The 19892-nt window shown below is 42.9% G+C and overlaps 1 protein-coding gene across 4 annotated transcripts in view; it reads right to left on the bottom strand.

The window, feature by feature from the left end:
- Positions 1–19892, bottom strand: part of LOC306968205 (glutamate receptor ionotropic, NMDA 1-like) — a 94911-nt gene that overhangs the window by 5157 nt on the left and 69862 nt on the right. For 2 of the 4 annotated variants that reach the window (XM_079563527.1, XM_079563528.1), the window contains 2 exons: positions 18226–18371; positions 4178–4285 (listed from right to left, as the gene is read on the bottom strand). In XM_079563527.1, the coding sequence (XP_079419653.1) occupies positions 4178–4285; positions 18226–18371 (254 nt within the window). The remainder of the gene's footprint in view (positions 1–4177; positions 4286–18225; positions 18372–19892) is intronic. The other 2 variants (XM_079563529.1, XM_079563530.1) reach the window with 1 other exon arrangement.

Raw genomic sequence — 19892 nt, 5'->3', positions numbered from 1 at the left:
GCGTCGACCCGGGGGGATTCTCGTGGCGGCCATGATGCTCAGCAAACACATGGCTGTGAGGGAATGAAGATGAGGTTACACCGTAAAGACTCCAAGCTCGTTGTGTTGACCGCTTTATGACATTCACATAATCCTGATGTCCAGCCGGTATGTCAGGCCGGTCTGTCAGACAGGTCTGTCAGACAGGTCAGCAGACAGGTCTGTCAGACAGGTCAGCAGACAGGTCAGCAGACAGGTCAGCAGACAGGTCTGTCAGACAGGTCAGCAGACAGGTCTGTCAGACAGGTCAGCAGACAGGTCTGTCAGACAGGTCTGTCAGACAGGTCAGCAGACAGGTCAGCAGACAGGTCAGCAGACAGGTCTGCAGACAGGTCAGCAGACAGGTCAGCAGACAGGTCAGCAGACAGGTCTCTCAGACAGGTCAGCAGACAGGTCTGTCAGACAGGTCAGCAGACAGGTCTGCAGACAGGTCAGCAGACAGGTCAGCAGACAGGTCTGCAGACAGGTCAGCAGACAGGTCAGCAGACAGGTCTCTCAGACAGGTCAGCAGACAGGTCTGTCAGACAGGTCTGTCAGACAGGTCAGCAGACAGGTCAGCAGACAGGTCAGCAGACAGGTCTGTCAGACAGGTCTGTCAGACAGGTCAGCAGACAGGTTTGTCAGACAGGTCAGCAGACAGGTCAGCAGACAGGTCAGCAGACAGGTCAGCAGACAGGTCTGTCAGACAGGTCTGTCAGACAGGTCAGCAGACAGGTCAGCAGACAGGTCTGTCAGACAGGTCAGCAGACATTAAAGGCACTGTACCGGATTTCTTCCCCTGTGCGGTATTCGTGGTCACAAAGGGTTTCCACGGGGCATTCAAAATGACTAAATGAATAAAGCTAATCTGGGGGAAAATAATGACCTTTTGCAAATACTTTTACTGCATAAGTTTTGGCTATTTTTTTGGTCAAAGCTTCACCTTGTGTCCATTTTCCCCTTATTCCTCTACTCCCCTGGGGTCCTCAGAGGTACTACAGGGGACCCTCTGGGGGTCCTCAGAGGTACTACAGGGGACCCTCTGGGGGTCCTCAGAGGTACTACAGGGGACCCTCTGGGGGTCCTCAGAGGTACTACAGGGGACCCTCTGGGGGTCCTCAGAGGTACTACAGGGGACCCTTTGGTGGTCCTCAGTGGTACTACAGGGGACCCTCTGGGGGTCCTCAGAGGTACTACAGGGGACCCTCTGGGGGTCCTCAGAGGTACTACAGGGGACCCTCTGGGGGTCCTCAGAGGTACTACAGGGGACCCTTTGGTGGTCCTCAGAGGTACTACAGGGGACCCTCTGGGGGTCCTCAGAGGTACTACAGGGGACCCTTTGGTGGTCCTCAGAGGTACTACAGGGGACCCTCTGGGGGTCCTCAGAGGTACTACAGAACTTGAAACAAATAGATGTTGAATATAAATGTACATTTACTAAAATGTCTTACTTTAAATCAGTATTTAGCTGCAGCCGTTGCTACATGTTGTCTTGTAATTTTAGCTGTAATAAAAGCAAATGTGGCTGGAGTAAATGATTATTATTGGGGCCGTGAGACAGTTTTGGATGGATGTTCTAAACTTTGGGAATGGCAGTTCTCTTTGAGGTAAAGTTTGTATATTTTAAGGTGCATTATGTACCTCTAAGGGGTCAAATATGAACTAATATCACGCTGTTTTTTAGCATTCAAAGTTACATAATCACCACTATTATTGTTTATTTATTTTATTATTTGGGCATGAAAATGGCATGAAAAAGCTTGAATTTTGACATTTGTCAGTAACAAAGTCAATTTACTTGAGTGCTTTACTGAAGAGTTTTGGAGGATCTGCACTTTACATTAAAAATGCTTTAGGAAAGTTGGGAACGAGTTTGGACGAGACATTTATGCTTAATGTTTTGAAAAAAAGGAAGATTCTGGTACTGGGCCTTTGTCATCAAATATCACCAATGATATTTTTTGCCTGAACTTCCAGACACTGACTTTGGTTCGGATAGTTCTGTGTAATCGTTTCTTATCCAAGACGTTTTACTTGGTCAACAAACGTGAAAAGCATGGGCTTGGGTTTTACGGCGTATACACAGGTAAAAATGGCGGACAGGTGTTAAAACCAGGTGAGGCGAGGGGGTGTGGCTTATGTCCTTGATGTGACGTACAGAGTGTGGACAGGAAAACAGACAGTTAAAACACTAAAGTAAAAACATTTATCAGACGGTGAGGACAGGTGAAGACAGGTGTGGACAGGAAGAGGGCGTGGCTTCACTGAGAGCGCTGTAAATCCACTTTCATTAGTAGAAACTGCTCGTTCATTTCTTTTTTTCTTATTTTAACATTAACAACAATTTGAAAGGCGTTCAATGGGGTTTGGCATCTTCTTCTTCATTCCTGTTTGGATTTCGCTTTTACACTTTTAAACTTAAAGCCACACTGCGTAACATTTCACCCAATAGAATTTGATTTCACACAGTACCTGCATTTGAATGAGCTTTTTAAATGTAAAGATACACATTTGAAACTTCTGTGGTAGATTACTGACATAAATATTAGGAAACATGGATTGCAAGTTTTTCCACATTTAATGGTTTTGTATTTAAAAAAAAGAAAGGTGTTTTATGCTCGAGTAGTATTTCTACTTTTACTCTGCTCCCTTTGAAAGATAAGTACGACACTTTCTGCTCCACTACATTTCTATAAAGGCTCCAAAGTCCATATATTTTATATTTTATTTTATATTTTTCCATATATTTTATATTTTATATATTTCCATATATTTCACAATATTTAGTGACACTAAATCGACCAAGACTTTTTCGATCGTATTTATTGTGACAGAGCAGCCTTTACTTTGAACAGTATATTTGAAGCGTAGTTTCTGTACTTTGATTTGAATACAGTATGTTAGGTCCTCATCACGTAGTTTCTGTACTTTGATTTGAATACAGTATGTTAGGTCCTCATCACGTAGTTTCTGTACTTTGATTTGAATACAGTATGTTAGGTCCTCATCACGTAGTTTCTGTACTTTGATTTGAATACAGTATGTTAGGTCCTCATCACGTAGTTTCTGTACTTTGATTTGAAAACAGTATGTTAGGTCCTCATCACGTAGTTTCTGTACTTTGATTTGAAAACAGTATGTTAGGTCCTCATCACGTGTCCATCTGCCCATGACACTTATCTGGACGACATTTGCTCGGACATTACACTGATTATGGTTTCATTGTTTTAATGTTTAAGGAAACTGACAGTACAAAACAACTTGATTGATTAATCATTGTAATAATAGTATTTTAGGAGCAGGTTTTGTCGCTGCAGAATCCAAAATGTTACGCTGTGTGTAAGTACATTTGCCCTTTTCTATTCTGACAAAAATCAGGGATGGGTACCATTAAACAATACAGTGTGGTATTGGGAAAACAAATACATGTATGGAAAGCAGGAACCGAAAAAAATATGTCCAGGGACAGCTTTAAAGGAAGTGACTTGTGTTGTTTCAGCTCAAATAAATGAAACTCATTTAAGGTGGGACACTGCAGGCAAAACTACACTTTGGGTGAAATTGGTCTCGAACATATAAACTTTCACCTGGAAACATAAAAATCCCTAATCTTCATAACATTATTAAATATTGCACTGATTCAATGTTTCTCCAGAGATTTATTTGGGAAAGAGTCATTTTTCTTCCACATTGTGTCTGTCGCTCCTACAGACTTCAAACTTTGCACACTTGGACATTTTGAAGTTTTTTGTTATTATCTAATTCATGATTTATTAACTTTTGAAAATCCACTTTTGAAATAGACTTTTCTACAGATGTTTACATAAACAGCTTATTTATTATATAAGATCCAAAATCCCTTTGAAAAATGGTTCTGGACGACCCATAGTAGAGGTTTTCATTATCATAAAAAACTGTAATGGTACCCAGCCCTAAACGTTGTGAATCCCGTTGAAGGATTTGTTGCTTGGGTGGATGGAGGAGGTTTTATTGGGGTTTTGCGGCGCCCCAGTGAAGGACAGACATAACACACACACAGACAGCGACTGCAGACACTTATATCACACGCAGACGCCACGGGAATGGGACGCACAGTGAAAGACAGGCGAGAGACAGGTAAAGCAGGTAAAGCAGGAAGTGGGCGTGGCTTCTGTCTTACCGTGGAGTCGCCGTCCGCCCTACGGTGTTTGAGGTCGCAGCTGCCCGTGATGGACCTAAAAGAGGGTTTCAGTTTGGGCTCGGGCTCTGCTCTACCACTTTTCCTATCCTAAAATAGATCATACGGAGGGGGCAACACAGCGTTAGCACAGCGCTAACCGGCTAACAACACCCCCCACAAGTCCCGCCCACTGACCACACCCGCATGTGCTTGATGTGAGTGATGATGTGGCGGCCCAAAGAGCCCTCCTTCAGTGTGGTGTAGTCTGTGTATGAGGTCTGAGTTTGATCCAAATCTACTGAGGAAGACTGAGGAAGACTGGAGGACTACAACAACGTCTAAAGCTTTTATCTCTGGGTAGGATTCTCTTTAGGGTGGACCAAGATCTCACAAGATCAAATACCACAAGAGTTTCTACAGTCAAATTCAGAGCCTAAAAATGTGGTGAATTTCAACCATCTCGTCTCATATTGTTCTTGTGGAATTTGTGACTCAGCCCACTCCTACAATCTATAGATGGGAGCAACATCTAGGGTGAGAACAGCTCCTCCTTCACTATGACAGTACTGACAAACTCTCGGATCAATAAAGTATTCTGCCCCAGTGTCAGAACCGTCTCACTCACCGACGGAAACAATGGGCCTCATTCAGGAAACGCTCTTACGTACAGATTTGTTCTTAAGGCCATCTCACGTCATTTTTGGCCATCACAAACTTTGCTGAAAGTGTTCTTCTGGAAGAATAAATCCTAAGGACAGTCATGAGGACCCTTAGACACAAAAGGTCTGCGGTTTTAGATTATTATCACGGTCTAAATGGGCCCAAAAATCCCTTTACAAAGGTCATTATTGGGGAACAGCTCCCCCTGGTGGCCGTGTTTCAGCCCTTTGTGATTTCTTGAATTGGAGCCGCTTGAACTGTTAATTACAACGTGTAAACTCGGAGATGATCAGAGTGCTTTCACTTCAGAAATCGACGAAGTCAGCAGTTTACATACAGGGGTGATTGTCCTTGTTAAAAACAGGGACAGAAATGGGAATTTGTGGGAGATCTAAATCGTGACCTTTTTCCTGATGGTGTTTGTAGAAGTCCCATGTAAAATAATAAACTGTTTCGCGTGGAGGTGATGGACACCTGGGACAGATTGCTAGAAACGATGGCTGCATGGTTTTGAATGAATAACAAAGTGAAGAGACAGAGTAAAAGCTGTAGTTGATTACGCCGCTATAAACCGACAAGCGGAATAGTTAGACAAACAAATGTGACGTAATGATCACAGTGGGATCAGCTCCGTTTGAAAGCCTTAACGTCCTCTGTGACTTATCTAAAGCAACAAATCTCTCTTCTTATAATTGACAAATGTTCAGGTTCTGTTTCAGCCACAGGGGGCGCTAACTTGCTCAGTTACTTAGAAGTTGCTCCCATCCATAGCTTCATCCTTGGGTTTTAAAGTACTCAGTCCAACTGCTGCAGAGAAACAAGAACCAGAGGCACGTCTACAGAACTAAATGTCCTGCTTGGAACTGGTGCGTGTGGAGGGTGAAGGTTTTGGACTGAAGTCTGAAGGTCTTGGACTGAAGCGTGAAGGTTTTGGACTGGCTTGTGAGTGGATGTGCGTGACTGTGTGCCGTCAGAGTGAAGAAACACATCCTGGTCCCCTACATCCTTGAACATGGACTACACATGATCTAAAGAACCAGCAGAAACAGTCAGACACTTCAAGTACAACATCTCAGACTCTTCAGGCTGGAACGGCACAGAGCTCGGCTGTTTGCTCACGAAGGTCCTTACTACATCTGCTCTACATCTGCTCATGTGGGTTTCATGAAACTAACAAAGGCTAAAGCAGTTACCACAACACTCACATTAAACACTATTGTACTATCTCAAGTCTTTGACGCAGAGAACTGGACTCTTCCAGGGCTTTGCTTCAGTGAGAAGCTGCTGAGATGTTTATCCTGGTTTATTTGTGCACGGAATAGTCGGTTCTCCAAAAGAGCAGAACAGCTTATAGGAATAGGCCTAAATGCTAACGCCGTCTGCGCTGTGTTTACGTGATTCAAGGAGACCAGACAGGTCCTAAAGAACTCGTCAAAGCATACCTCAGTATGTAAAAACGGTGGCCTATTCCTTTAAGGAAATTTAAGGGTACTTTCAAAACAAATGCGTCTGAAGCGTCAGGTTTACAAACAAAGCATGTAGAGCAGAGGTCACTAAACGATGGACCTCCGTCCGGATCTGGACCCATGCACCAGCCTGTCCAGACCCGAACCTTGGAATCCTAACTTCGGACCCGACCCTGAATCCCTCAGACGAGCTCTCTCTCCCTCCCCTCCCTCTCTGACTGCAGAGCGATAACTACAGCCCAGATGAACAGCTGCTTTAGATACTATTATTTTTTGATACCAGTAGCACCTAAATCTTTTTTTTCAAATTCCATACTGGTATGGTTTAACGGTACCCGGCCCTAGTCAAGAGCCTCTTCCAAAACCATAGACTGTATATTGATGGACAGCTTCTGCTCACTCCTCCCCGTTTACCATAATGACCACGGTCGTGGGGGAATTCATGGAGGATTTACAGACTCCTCCTCCCCAGCTCTGACGAAGCATGTTCCTAAAAAGGGCATAAGGGCGGGATCTTCACTGTAGACTCGGCCCTTGCGTGACGTGTAGCTCACGCTGCTCCAATGCTAACAGTCCGACCCTCATTAAGTACGAGATTTCTAAAATTCTCCTCACAAAAACCAGCCTGGTTTCATAAATTGTGACTAACCCAGCGTTATCTCAGGAGGAAGATCTAGCCTAGTCTAGTGTTGAAAAAATAGAAACCAGGCGTTAAAGTTGTTTTTAAGGTGTCTAAACTCCAATGCTTTTCAATGGGGGACTAGCGGCGATATGGAGGTACTACAGCAATGGCGGCCCCCAGTGTCGTGGACATTAAGCAGAGCAGCCAGCGCCTTTTGTCCAAAACCCATCTCTGCCTCTGAAAGCACTTTGTGGATTCGCACAATGACAGCGATTCTGACACTTCAGACGTGTTCTGAATGTACCATGACATGAAATCAATGATATGTCCATTGTGTCCACTGAATCTGGTCTCCATCCAAAGTAGTTTAAGTGTAAAGCTTCAGAACGAACCCACCGTGATAATGTGAGCTGTGGATGTGACTGGACCTGAACCCAAGACACTGAAAGATTGTTCATGTCTCTCTGCAGCGCTAACCCTATAGTTCTTTATGAACCTTTCCCCTTCTTTGTCTCTCCTCGTGCCGTTCCAGCCTGGTCCTGGCCTCGCTCGTTTTCCAAGATGGAAATGGTTTGGTAAAAACGGAGCGCTCCGTTTTACCGCAGCGATCGGCGTCCACAAACACACCGCCGGAGCGTTAGCGTTTATAGCGTCAGCTCCGAGGGTTTGAAATGCGACACACACGAGGATGAGCCCAAGCAAAGCAGAGGGTCCGCACACTGGGGCCAGGGGGGAGGGAGGGGGCCAGGGTTAATGGATGAAGCCGTGTTTGTTGTCGTCCATTATAGCAGAGCTGCTATAATGCCGGTCCCTGCGGTGATGTGATGTCACTTCCTGCTGAAGGAAAAGGGGAGGAGCTGGAGTGAGGTTAGAGATAAAGGAATGGCAGCGGCGGATGGTCCAGCAGCACAGAGCCAGGTTTACACCGGAGTCTGTCTTCGCTTCTGAGTCAGGCCCAGAGACTTGAGCAGCAGAGGAACAGTATCAATGAACAAAACCTGATCGATCGAGACAGACGGACAACGGCTGACGTTTCCGTAGTGACCTATTCACTCCTGTAGAGCCTAAGATGGAGACTGTGCTCCCCAACTGTAGAGCTCAATTCATACACTAGGCAATAGGTTGTATTAATGTGACCCCACAACAGTATAAACAGCCTGTAGAATAAAGTCGGTGCAGCTCAGAATCTTATTGCGGTAACTATGGTAACAGGACTCATCTTATGGTTAATACCTTTGTAACGGCTGGACCTATCCACATGAAAGAAAAAGAAAAACTGTGCCAAAGTCCAACGTCTTCTCTCTCAGCACAGGTGAACTAAAGTCTCTTGGCTGTCTCATAAAGGCGTCCAAAAGAGGGGACGATATTGCATCAATGTAATCCTTCATCAATGAAGTTAAAAGCAAAGAGGGGTAGATAAAGTACTTTCGGAGTCATATTCAGCTGAAAGAACATGGTCAGAGTCACATCTTCAGGAAGTTTGTTCCAGATTTTAGCTTTAGCCTTGCCGTGTTTAGTCCTGACTCCATCGGCCCCTCCGACCACCTCCAACCACTCACTCACTCACTCACTACATTCACCAGGCATCCTGGTGTTCCCAAACGGTCTCCCAGCCAAGTCCTGACCAGGCCCTTCCTGCTTAGCATCCAAGGTCTGACGTGAGCACAGGTGGTATGGCCTTTGCTCATTCTTTAACGGTGAGAATCTCTAGTGGCTCCCTTTTTAAACTCTAACGCACCCTCAGTCCGTTTGTTCTGGATCTAACATGTCTGAGATGTGCTTTGGTGCAGGACCATGAAGAGACTTGTACCAAGCAGAGCTGTTCATTCATCATCATCATCTATTTTCAGACCGTTTTTGAATAAAATGTCTGAGATATACACTGCGTTCCAAATTATTATGCAAATTGGATTTTTGTGTCAAAAAGGTTAAAAAAAAAGCAATAATAATGAAACTCATGGATGGTATCGTGTCTTGGGGCTCTATGAATCACTGACATTAATCTCAGAGACCTGGGATTATTAGTTGTCAGGTTAAGCCCAGTTAAGGGAAAAACTACTGAAAAAGGGTGTTCCACTTTATTATGCAGATCATCATTTTCAAGCAATATGGTAAAGAAAAAGGATCTTTCTGCTGATGAAAAGCGTGAAATAGTTGAATGCCTTGGTCTAGGTATGAAAACCTTCGATATTTCATGAAAGATTAAGTGTAATCATCATACAGATAAGAGATTTGTGGATGATTCAGAGCACACTCCGTTTTGTGCCGATAAAGGCACAATATGGACGGTTTCTGACAGACAAACACATCAGATTATGGGAACAGATGCTACAAAGCAGCATACAGGTATTTGAAGCTGCTGGTGACTCTGGAGTCCCCCAAACATCAAGGTGTAGGACCCTCCGTCCAGAGGCTACAGTTGTGCATAAACCTTCTATCCGGCCTCCCTTAAACGGTTAATTGAATGCTGATGAACAGAAACGGCTGCAGGAGCTCAGAAATACACGAGGACTCATTTTCAAACAGTCTTGTTCAATGATGAGCACCGTGTAGCCCTGGATGGTTAACTCAATGGAGTGGTGGCTGGTTGGTGAATGACCACAATGTCCCAACAAGGCTGTGACGTCAGTAAAGAGGGGGCGGAGTCATGTTTTGGGCCAGAATCATGGTGAGAGAGCTGGTCGGCCCCTATAGGCCCTTTAAGGCTCCCTGAAGGTGTGAAAATGACAAAAATATGAAATAATATGTGGAGTTTCTGACTGACCACTGTCTTCTATGCTACAAAAAGAAGAGCCGTGCTTTCCTGAACAAAATCCTCTTCATGCATGACAACGCACCATGTCCTACTGCAAAGAATACCTCTACATCACTGGCTGCTATGGGCATAAAAGGAGAGAAACTCATGATGTGGACCCCCTCCTCCCCTGACCTCAACCCTACTGAGAACCTTTGGAGCCTCAACAAAAAAAACTTCTATGAGGGTGGGAGGCCGTTTTCATCAGAACAGCAGCTCTGGGAGGTTATTCTAACATCCTGCAAAGGAATCCAAGCAGAAACTGTCCAAAAACTTACAATTTTAATGGATTTAAGAATTTTGAAGCTGCTATCACACAAGGGCTCCTATGTTAAAATATGACTTGACCTGTTAATATTTTTTTGATTGAAATAGCTTTGGATTTCAGTAAATATGACCTCCTAATGCTACAAATACAACAAATGACCATTTTCAGTTAATTACAAGCTTTAAAATGTATTGAAACGATGAGTTGCATAATAACTTGGAACAGTGGATTTTGAGGTTTTTACTATATTTATTTTTGAAAAAAATACTGTTGTCACTAGGAAATTTTTTCCACCACATTTAAATGATCCTCTACCAGGTAAAGACTTAAAAATTATGCTGACTCTCATTTGAGTTGACAATTTAGAAAATCTTAGAAAAATGTCATTTGCATAATAATTTGGAACGCAGTGTATGAGCACAGATAACATACAGTGACTGTGCAAATGTAACCTTTGCCCAATTGCAACCCAACAGCATGAAGATCTCCGTGAATACTCGACCAATCGAAAGGAGACACAGGGCCAGATCTTGTGACTGGCGCAGTCCGTGCGCAACTCTAAACGCAACGTGGCACACGCGTGATCCTACATGTGGCGCTGGTTTTGCGCTCAAGGCTGCGGCACTAGGAGAGGGGGTTATTTAAGAAAAAGAGGCCGACTGAGGCGTGGTTCATTACAAGCAGATCTCGGAGCTGCTCTTCTGTGTTAACCTTCACATTATGTTCCTCTTTACATCGCGCTGCCTTGTCTTCTTCCTCGACGTCAAAACAAAAGCGAAATTGCCTTGAAAAGTCTGTTTGAGCGTGGGTTACGCACGGGCTTAGTTTGATACAGTAGATCAACGCGCACACCCCTAACACCAAAACAACAACAGTTTTACATAAATAAACCTCCTGATGATGCTCCTTGTATGGCCACAGCTCAGTCCAAAAGAAAGAAGCGCATTTTACAGGGCGCAGAGCAACTTTTTTTCTTTTTTTCTGCTGCTCCTGCTGTCCTGCCCACTTTTTGTGCCAGGTATGACACTGAAGATTGCAAGGAGCGCCATCTGTCTGCGCAGTCGTCTGCTCTACAGCCTGCGCTATGAACCACAAGATCTGGCCCACAAAGTGTTGTGGCACTGACCCTCCTAAAGTCTTAAAGGGACTATAAGGAGTTTAAAAATGGTAAAATTATCAAATTTCCTCCCCCTAAATGTGCCAACAATGTCCTAATGTGTAGAATGAGCTCAGACCTGTTCACCACAACTGCCTCTAAAATCCTGCACTGTCACTCAGAAAGGTGTCACTTCGGGTCGAATTGCCTTCATGCACGCGCTTGATATAGAAGGCGCAGTTACACGTATGACCTGAGGTGGCAGTAGTGAGTATAAAATGGTTAACTTGTATCAAGCCCCTTTAAGTCGGTGAAAGGAGAATATCGCACCAACTTTGGCAACTGGGGGAGTGATTTTGTAAATCGCGAAACACCGCCTGGTCTCTGCCAGGAAATGTACGTCTGTCTCGATCCCTCAGACTGTTTGAACAGCATCAGAGCGTTTGGAGAGGTTCCTCAAAGAACATCCAAAGTGTAGGAGGGTTTACCAGTTTTTACCAGTTTCATTTGATAGCTCAAACATAATGTCTCTTCTGTAATTAAAATAGTTTATAGCGGTTGTGTTTGGAGAATTATGGTCCTTGTTCAGGAACTTCTACCCGGCTCTCTCTCGCCCGCTCTGAAGGTTCAGATTTGGTGAAAGTTGTTCCAGACTCAAAGACAGAATGCCCTTTGTAAACATCACAGAAACTCCAGCTCCGAAAAGTTAAAGAAACGTACAACATTTGGAAGACTTGGATTTTCACATCAGAAAAGACAACGCAGACCTTTGGTGGTCAGACGTGGTACTGCAGATTCGTTTGTTGCATAAATCGCATTATTGTTTAAACAACGCAAATACTTTTAATGAATCCGTCGCACGGCGTGACTTCAGGATTAGTTCAGCCAGTTAAAAGGTCCAAAAGGAGATTTTTTGGTGGACATTTTAGAGCTTTTTACCATCTTACAATGTTGCTCTCTCATCAAAAACAGACCAGCCGCTGTGTTTGAGTGATCTCTGAATCTCCTTTCCTCACCTCTGTATAGCTGAGCTTCATCTTTTCACTGCGGAGTAAAAACACCCAGAAGGGGATCACTTGAATAACCATAGAAATAATAAGGAGAAGTGGCATACGATCCGAACGTTAGCAGACAGTTAGCAAGTCCGGGAAACGGATCAGCGTCCGCTAGCATTAGCCTGCTCAATGTATTTTTCCTATAGCCGTTAGCCTTTAGCCACCAAACATCGCGAATTATGAACGAGATGTTTTCAGCTGTCCACACTAATAAATCATTAATGAATGTAAAGACCTTTAGAGATTTGACTTTAGATACAAATGAGTGTATGAAAGTGTCCTCTGAGATAAACTCATGTTCAGTTTGTGCTTTTTGTGGGAAGGATTCACATCCAGTGGCCCCTAAACATCATCTTATGAGATATTAATGATAGAAAGAAACCACAGAAATGATATGAATGCCATGAAAAGGACAAAAAATACCTCCCCATACTTTAGTATTGCGCCTGGCTTCACTACTCATTTGTATGGGGATAGAACGCTCATTTTAAAGGTGTCCGGGATTTGACAGCTAACAACATGTGTGTGTTTGTTTGTCATTTCTATGATTTGTATGTGAATAACCACAAACTGAACAGTTTTAGATCAATATCACATTTACTAATGAACAAAGTGATAATGATAAAGATGTGTTTGAGATAGTCACCAAATACCTTGAAAGCAGAAAACCTGCTCTTTAAGTGCACATATGTGTAATATATAAGCATTCTTTGGCTTACTTGAGCATTTAAGAGTGAATACAAGCTTTCTCTTTTAGCTAACAGCCTGAAAACAAATCACTTTGGGGGTCATGGACATTCTGGACTTGACATTCTGGATTTCCGGCTTGAACGATCAAGCCGGAAATGCTGGCCAAAAGTAAGTAGTGATATTTTCCTGAATCTGCAGTACCAACACTTTGATTTGAACGCATTACGTCATCTTAGTCCAGCTCATTCTTTATACAAAACCACATTTAGTGCGAACTTCAAAGAGCGTATGACGGGTTCAGCACTGATCCTTTAACAGCCATGCTGTACCCACTGGTACAGCATGGCTGTACGGCACAAGCTTTGGCAATTCTATCTCTTTGTACGTCACGTCCAAAGATCCAAAAATAACATCACAAAAACGCCAAACCAGGGGAAAAGTTTTGAGCAAAATCCTAAACTGTGGAACCTGTCATACGCACTTGAACATTTTTCAGTCGATAAACAAATAACAGAAGAACATTCAGTGGAGTGAAGAACCCATTCTCCGGGTTGTGCACAAAGATCTCTCCTGCTTCTTTAACCCTCCAGGCGTGTTTTCATCGTACGAGCTTTTGTCTCATGAATATTTACCAAAGCATCAGAGAACGGCGAGGAGCGAGCGGCCAAACCCCCGGAGAGGCGGGCGATGTACAAGATCATGTCCAAATAGCTGAAAGGAATGGTGGACAAAATTGAGGGGAAAATTTGAAAAAAAAAAATTGAAAATTGGGGAAAAATTGTAAGTGACTAATGGAGGAAAGGGGAAATGAATGGGGGAAAATTGTAAAAGGTAGAACATTTGCTAAAAAAAAGTGTAAAATAATAATTGGGGGGAGAATGTGTAAAGTGTTTATTTGGCCCTTTTGTGGGCCGGTCTGGACTGAGAAAGTCCCACAAAAACACTGAGATATTCATTTTGGTGGATATCCCTGACGGGTCACGATCACAGCTGCGGGATTCACACGATGCTAATGAAGCGCTAGCTCCCTGTTAGCGGCTGGTGTTTGAAATGCTAACGAGGCTCTAGCGCGAGGCTAATACGGAGCAGCTGCTGCACATCTGGAGCGACGGGCTTTGAAGAGACCAGCTCCGGACACATCTGCAGAGGGAGAACCTCCTGCGCCTCAAGGAATGAATGATGACCCAACGCTAAACGCTCTGAGGCCAATAGGGAAAAAACACATATTTAGAAATATCAATTTGAAAACTTTTGCTGAACATTAGTGACATAAATATGAGGAACAAATGAATTGCAAGTTTCCTGCCATTTTATGTTTTTAAATATAAATAAGACATTTTACACATAAAACAAACTGTAAATAATGTGTGTTTTATTTTGTGACATACTGTATTAGTCCCAAAGATGGGGGGGTAAGAGGCCATGTGGACCTCTGACCCACATTTTGGTTTGACCCAAATCTAAAAGCTTTGCGGAGCTCACAGCCTATACGCCAGTGCAAAGCTTCATTTGAAAGCTAAGACCTACAAAACTGAAAGTAACTTTTTGGTTGCTTTGTCACTGCGATTTTGAAGCATTTTGTCATGTTTTCATACATTATTTTGGTTCACTTTTTTCAATTCACTTTTTTTCTTTGCTTTTCCATCGTGTTATTGTTGCTTTTCTCAGGTGGGGGTTAAGAAGTACATTTTTTAATAAAATAGTTATTAGTGAAAAAATGCCTAACAATTCACACTTGTTGTGTTTCTGGGTTCACACCTCAATAAATCAGTTAGGAATTAGATCTGTGTGAAACTCTTCCAAATACAAACATGGTGAAGAGCTTGTTCAAACGTTGAAGAGAAAAGTGGTGGCTCGGGCTGGTCTGGGGTCAGCGGAGGTGTCCCTGTCACTTTTCCCCACAGCTGAATGAATCTTTTACACAGACAGCGGACCGCCAGATTCCGCTCATGTATTTCACATGAGCCGCTCCACTCACACTCGCATGACTAATTCACATGCGGAGGTCGCGCTCGCTCTGAGGAGACGGCCTGCAGTGGCACAGACCCTCCACCAGGCGTCCCTTTACAACAGCTGTCCTCTGACGTTCTGAGACTCCAACATGGCCTTTCCCACGCGTATTCATTCACAAATACTGACATGTTTGGTATACATGTGTAGCACGAAAGGCTGTGACTGAGATTTCCTGTGTGGGAGACAGCAGCGGCTAAAGACGGGAGAAATACACACAGAAATACACACTAATAACCAGTTTAAAACTAAACAAGATCCAAAATCCCCCCTGTTGCTGCTGACATCATCAGATAGCATTCTCCGTTATTTATGTATTTATGGGCTGCTGAACCACTTTGCTCCTCTCCATGTCTTTGTATCTTTATTTAGTAGAAAATTATATTCATGATTCAGCATTTGTTAAAGTAGTTTTTGAACAATTGGAGAAAGTTTAGATTTTTCTCCAAATTGTTTTCCCCCTTAATTGTTTTCAAACATGACCATATATGGGCGACTCCAGAGATGCCGCCTGTATCAATGGAAATGGATAGAAAACCATCTTCCCGACTTCAGCTAAGCCCGGAGTGTTTACAAAAGGTTCTGTATGTCACAAATAAAAGGACATATTTAAACCTGGCTCTGTCCAATATTTTGATTTTGTCGCAGAAAACATCAGCAATTTTGGCCATTTTTATGCATAAAACGCCTTATCTTGGTATGAAAACATAACATGACAGAAAACTTGCAACACATATTGGTTCTCAGTCATCTCTACAACAACACTATTTTTTCCCTTTCCACCTGCAACGTCTCGCCTCAATAAAGGGAAACAAATCAGGAAACAATAGGGTTAATTTGGGAAAAAAGGGAAACAATGGGGAAATACATTTGGAAAAATTTGGAAAGAATTGCAAAATATGTGGGAAAAAATGTACTTTCTGCCCTTTAATAGTCTGTTCAGGACAATTATGTTTTGGAGCAACAAAGAGATGTAAATGCAGATGTTTACAGCACGTTTTTACATATTTCTGATGTATCATCACCATCGAGAAAGTTCCCACAAATCTGGAGATACTGATTCAGTCCTAGATCAGAACCACATCATAACGTGGTCAAAAGCTGTAAAAGGTGCTGCTGCGGTGAAGCACCAGAGGTTTCCTTTTGTTTACAGTCAGTTAAAGGCCTTGCCTGTGACTGAAATGCTCGTGCAGCTGCTTCTGTGTCCTGATTTTCTTTGTTCAAATGGAGAAAGACAAGCCAAGCCTGTGACGGCTTCGGCGCTCGTCGTTCGGAGCAGATTGTGTCCCGACTCGCCTCTTGAGCTAATGTACCACTTATGCATAAAACATAAAGCCTGTGTTTAAATAATGAGCAGATTCGCAGCAGACGAACCGCGAGTCCGACTCAACCAGGTCACAGCGCCGCTCGAACGGAGTTAACCGCCGTCTCCGAGTGTTTGGACGGACCTCGGGGCTCGCCGTTCTCTGTTTATCGTTATCAAACTTTAAACACACGACTGTGGTCACAAAAAAGCTCCGGTTAAACTGAATCTGAACCTCAACATCGGGGAGTCTGCCGCCCGCAAACCACACCAGCTTCTGAATCTTCACAAGTCTTCACAAGTCTTCACAAATCTTCACAAATCTTCACAAATCTTCACAAATCTTCAGCACTTTGTTTTGACAGCATTAACATAAACGAGTGAACAAACCAGGCTCCGAACACAACATTTAGAGTGTGTTTGAAAAGAAAAAGGTGACTGTGTTTGTGGAAAATAGTGTTTGATCAAGAACAATCTCACATTTTGCACATTTTTAAGGAAAAAATGTGCAAACGGCTATTATCATTTTTTTTTACATTCTAAGTTTTATAATTCTTTACTTTACTTTACTTTACTTTACTTTACTTTACTTTACTTAAGTTTACTTTACTTTACTTTACTTTACTTTACTTTACTTTACTTTACTTTACTTTACTTTACTTTACTTTGTCTCTCTTGGGAGAAATTTGATTCGGACAGGGTCCCGCTACAAATACATACAGTATAACAAAAGACTCCAGTGAGCAGTACATTTGCTTTGTACATTCTCCCCATTACTGTAATGGACAATAATGTCATAATTAAGTACAGTACCAATAGGTTCCATTCAATTGGTTTTGGTGTCAAGTTTATATCTTTGATTTGTACTTTATACTCTTCGCCTGTTGCTGCAGTTTGTACAAATAATAATGTCACACTTCTTTAAACTAGAACGTGGGACTGGACAAGGCTGCCCACTATCTCCTCTATTATTCTCTCTGGTGATTGAACGCCTGGCGGCCGCAGTACACAGTGGTGTTTGCATTAAAGGTGTATAAAGAGAACATGTTGAACATAACCTGTCCCTTTATGCAGATGAGACACTTCAAAGCCTTCCAAGGTTGCTTTACCTTCTGGATGATTTTGGGAAAATATCAGGCTATAAAGTAAACACGTGGAAGAGTGAGCTTATGCCCATACAAGCACGACAAAATATGTTGCGGTCACTCCCATTTAAATTGAGTAAAGATAAATTCAAATATCTCGATGTATGGATAACAAACAATGACAAACTCATGTATAAGACATGTTAGACTCAATAGGTTGCATTCACAACTCTCTAGAAAGTCATGTGACCTGTCATAACTTCAGTTGGAGCAACTCAGCGGGAAGAACACAGTTTTGGAAAGATTTCTACAAATGTCTCAGAGCTGGAGAGCAACATGCATCTTCTGCTGAAAGTCCTTTTGTCTCGACTTTTGGACGCCTATATAAGAACAGTCATGTGACCTTCGTTCATATGTGCAGAGAGAGAAGACGCTGAGCTTTGGGACAGTTTATGTTTCTTGTGGATAGGTCCAACTGAGACTGGAAACACCTTTCTAACACCTGCATCTAAGCCCGAGCAATATGATGACTCCATCACTATCGTTATCACAATGTAGCAAGAGGCCAGAACATTATCACAAATCACTGAAGTCTCCATCTGACTGAGATCTACACATTCTTTGCAAACTCCGCCTAAAATATAAACTCATAGGAATTTGGTAAAATGTGCAAATGTTCACTTGAAGTCATAATTTTACATTTTACATGTGAAACTAGTGTTGGTCCTAATTGTTTTGACATAATTTGATTAAAAACCTAATTTTGTTGAATCGGTAGTGACCCAGAAGCTGAAGAAGTTCCATATTCCATGTTCTCTTTTCTCTACTTTTTATCATGTTTTTAGAATCTTGGCTTGGCTTGATTGATTTACTTGAGCTTCTGCAGCTGGAGCCTGGTTTGTTTTGGACACAGTGGTAAACAACAGTAACGGTACATCTTCATGAACGATCTGACAGCAGGACGTTGTGAAAAAAAAGAAGGCGGTAAAAGCGCGTCACCTGTAGGTTCTTCCTCCACACGTTGACGGCGGCGAAGGCCAGCTGCATCTGTTTCCGCCGCGCGTCTTTGTGACGTTTGTAGGCGATTTCGATGAAAATGAGGAAGATCCCAGCGACGATCCCTCCGGCCACCAGCATGAAGACCCCTGAGGGAGAAAACGGGCTCAAACCAGGACTCAAGATACATTTCATTTTAAGATTAGCAAGCAATCAGGAGAATCTGTGGTAGAATGTACAGTTTCAGCCAAAACTGCAGTTGAATGGGCTTTAGGAGAATCGCCTTTTTTTTATATCACTGTTCTCACTCTGCAGCACTGTAGACATTTATGTACAACTGTAAAGTGCGTTACAAATAAAATGCGTTGTTATTATTATTATTATTAGATTATACTTTTCACAGAGTGCAGTAAAAATACAAAGGCAAAGTCATTATTTTCCAAGTAACCAAGATGTAATGCCAGTTTGAATCCAATTTAATACTTTTCATTTACATGTAAGGTCCTAATTCGGGAGTTCTGCTCTCCCAAAATTTCATCCACTGAGCGGCGCTGTGATCAAAAAATGACAATGTTGCGGGGAGCACTTCCTGTTGCTATTATACTTAAGACCGAACGCGATGGAGACTTTTCTGTTCTGTTTTATTGCCTTAATGGTTGGTGCAGCCCTGTGAGTCGACTCCTGTTGTGATATTGGGCTTCACAAAACCAGTGATTGATTTAGACGTCGGGGCGAGTGATATTTAATGTGTTCTGAAGCGTAGGAAGGAGCTCTTGACTGAAAAATAACTGCTGTTTTGGTTCTAACTAGTCCCTCTTTGTTACTGCCATGTTCTGTGGATCTTCAACTATAGCTACACACGATGTACACAAGGATCTCTCTAGTACTAAAGCACATATCCAGCCCATATGTCTGAATAAAGGACAATTATTTGTGCCAGTGGACAATAGTTATAGTTAGCTTGTTACAATCGCCTACAGCTTATTGTTGATCAGTGATCAGTGTGTGATCGTCTCAAAGGCAGCTTTATAAAGTTACAGCTTTATTGACGTTATTATTGCATAATACTTGTTTTCACCAGATCTATGCGCTGCTAATGAGCTAGTTAGCTCCGGGCGAGCGGTTAGCAGCTCGGCTACGGACTTATTTTTTGACATGGCTGATGTTCTCACGTTGAAAACACAGACTCGATAAAGTTGTATTGGACAGAGAGATAATCAGAGGCTGTCAGTGCTTATGAAATGCTTTTTACTATAGTCTCCCAGGGACAGCTCACAGACACCGGGGGCAACGGCTAGCTATCCCGAGCTTGGTGGGAGAGTGTACAGCGGGGCAGTGTGAAAGCAGGAGGGGAGGCGGCGAGGTACGAGCCCCAAATATAGGGAGTCGGAACAAAGTCTGCATCATAATCATATCATCATATGCTACAGAATTGTATTCCTTTTTTTGAAGATGAAGCAAGCAGAGCGAACGGAAACGCTACGGCAGACAGAACCGGAAGTTGCGAAGTCAAATGTTACTCATAATGCAACGCAAAATTCTGTGGCTCCCCTGCCCATTGGATGAAATTCTGGGAGAGCAGAACGCCGAATTCTGGCACAACTCATTAAAGACATTGAATGCTTTTAAAAAACAGATGTGAAGACCAAACCAGACGTGCACTGGGGGTC

Source organism: Gobius niger (genome assembly GCF_951799975.1).
Source record: "Gobius niger genome assembly, chromosome: 1".
NCBI classification, from domain to species: domain Eukaryota; kingdom Metazoa; phylum Chordata; class Actinopteri; order Gobiiformes; family Gobiidae; genus Gobius; species Gobius niger.
Note: the sequence above shows the minus strand (reverse complement) of the source record. Positions and strands in the feature narration are given on the sequence as shown.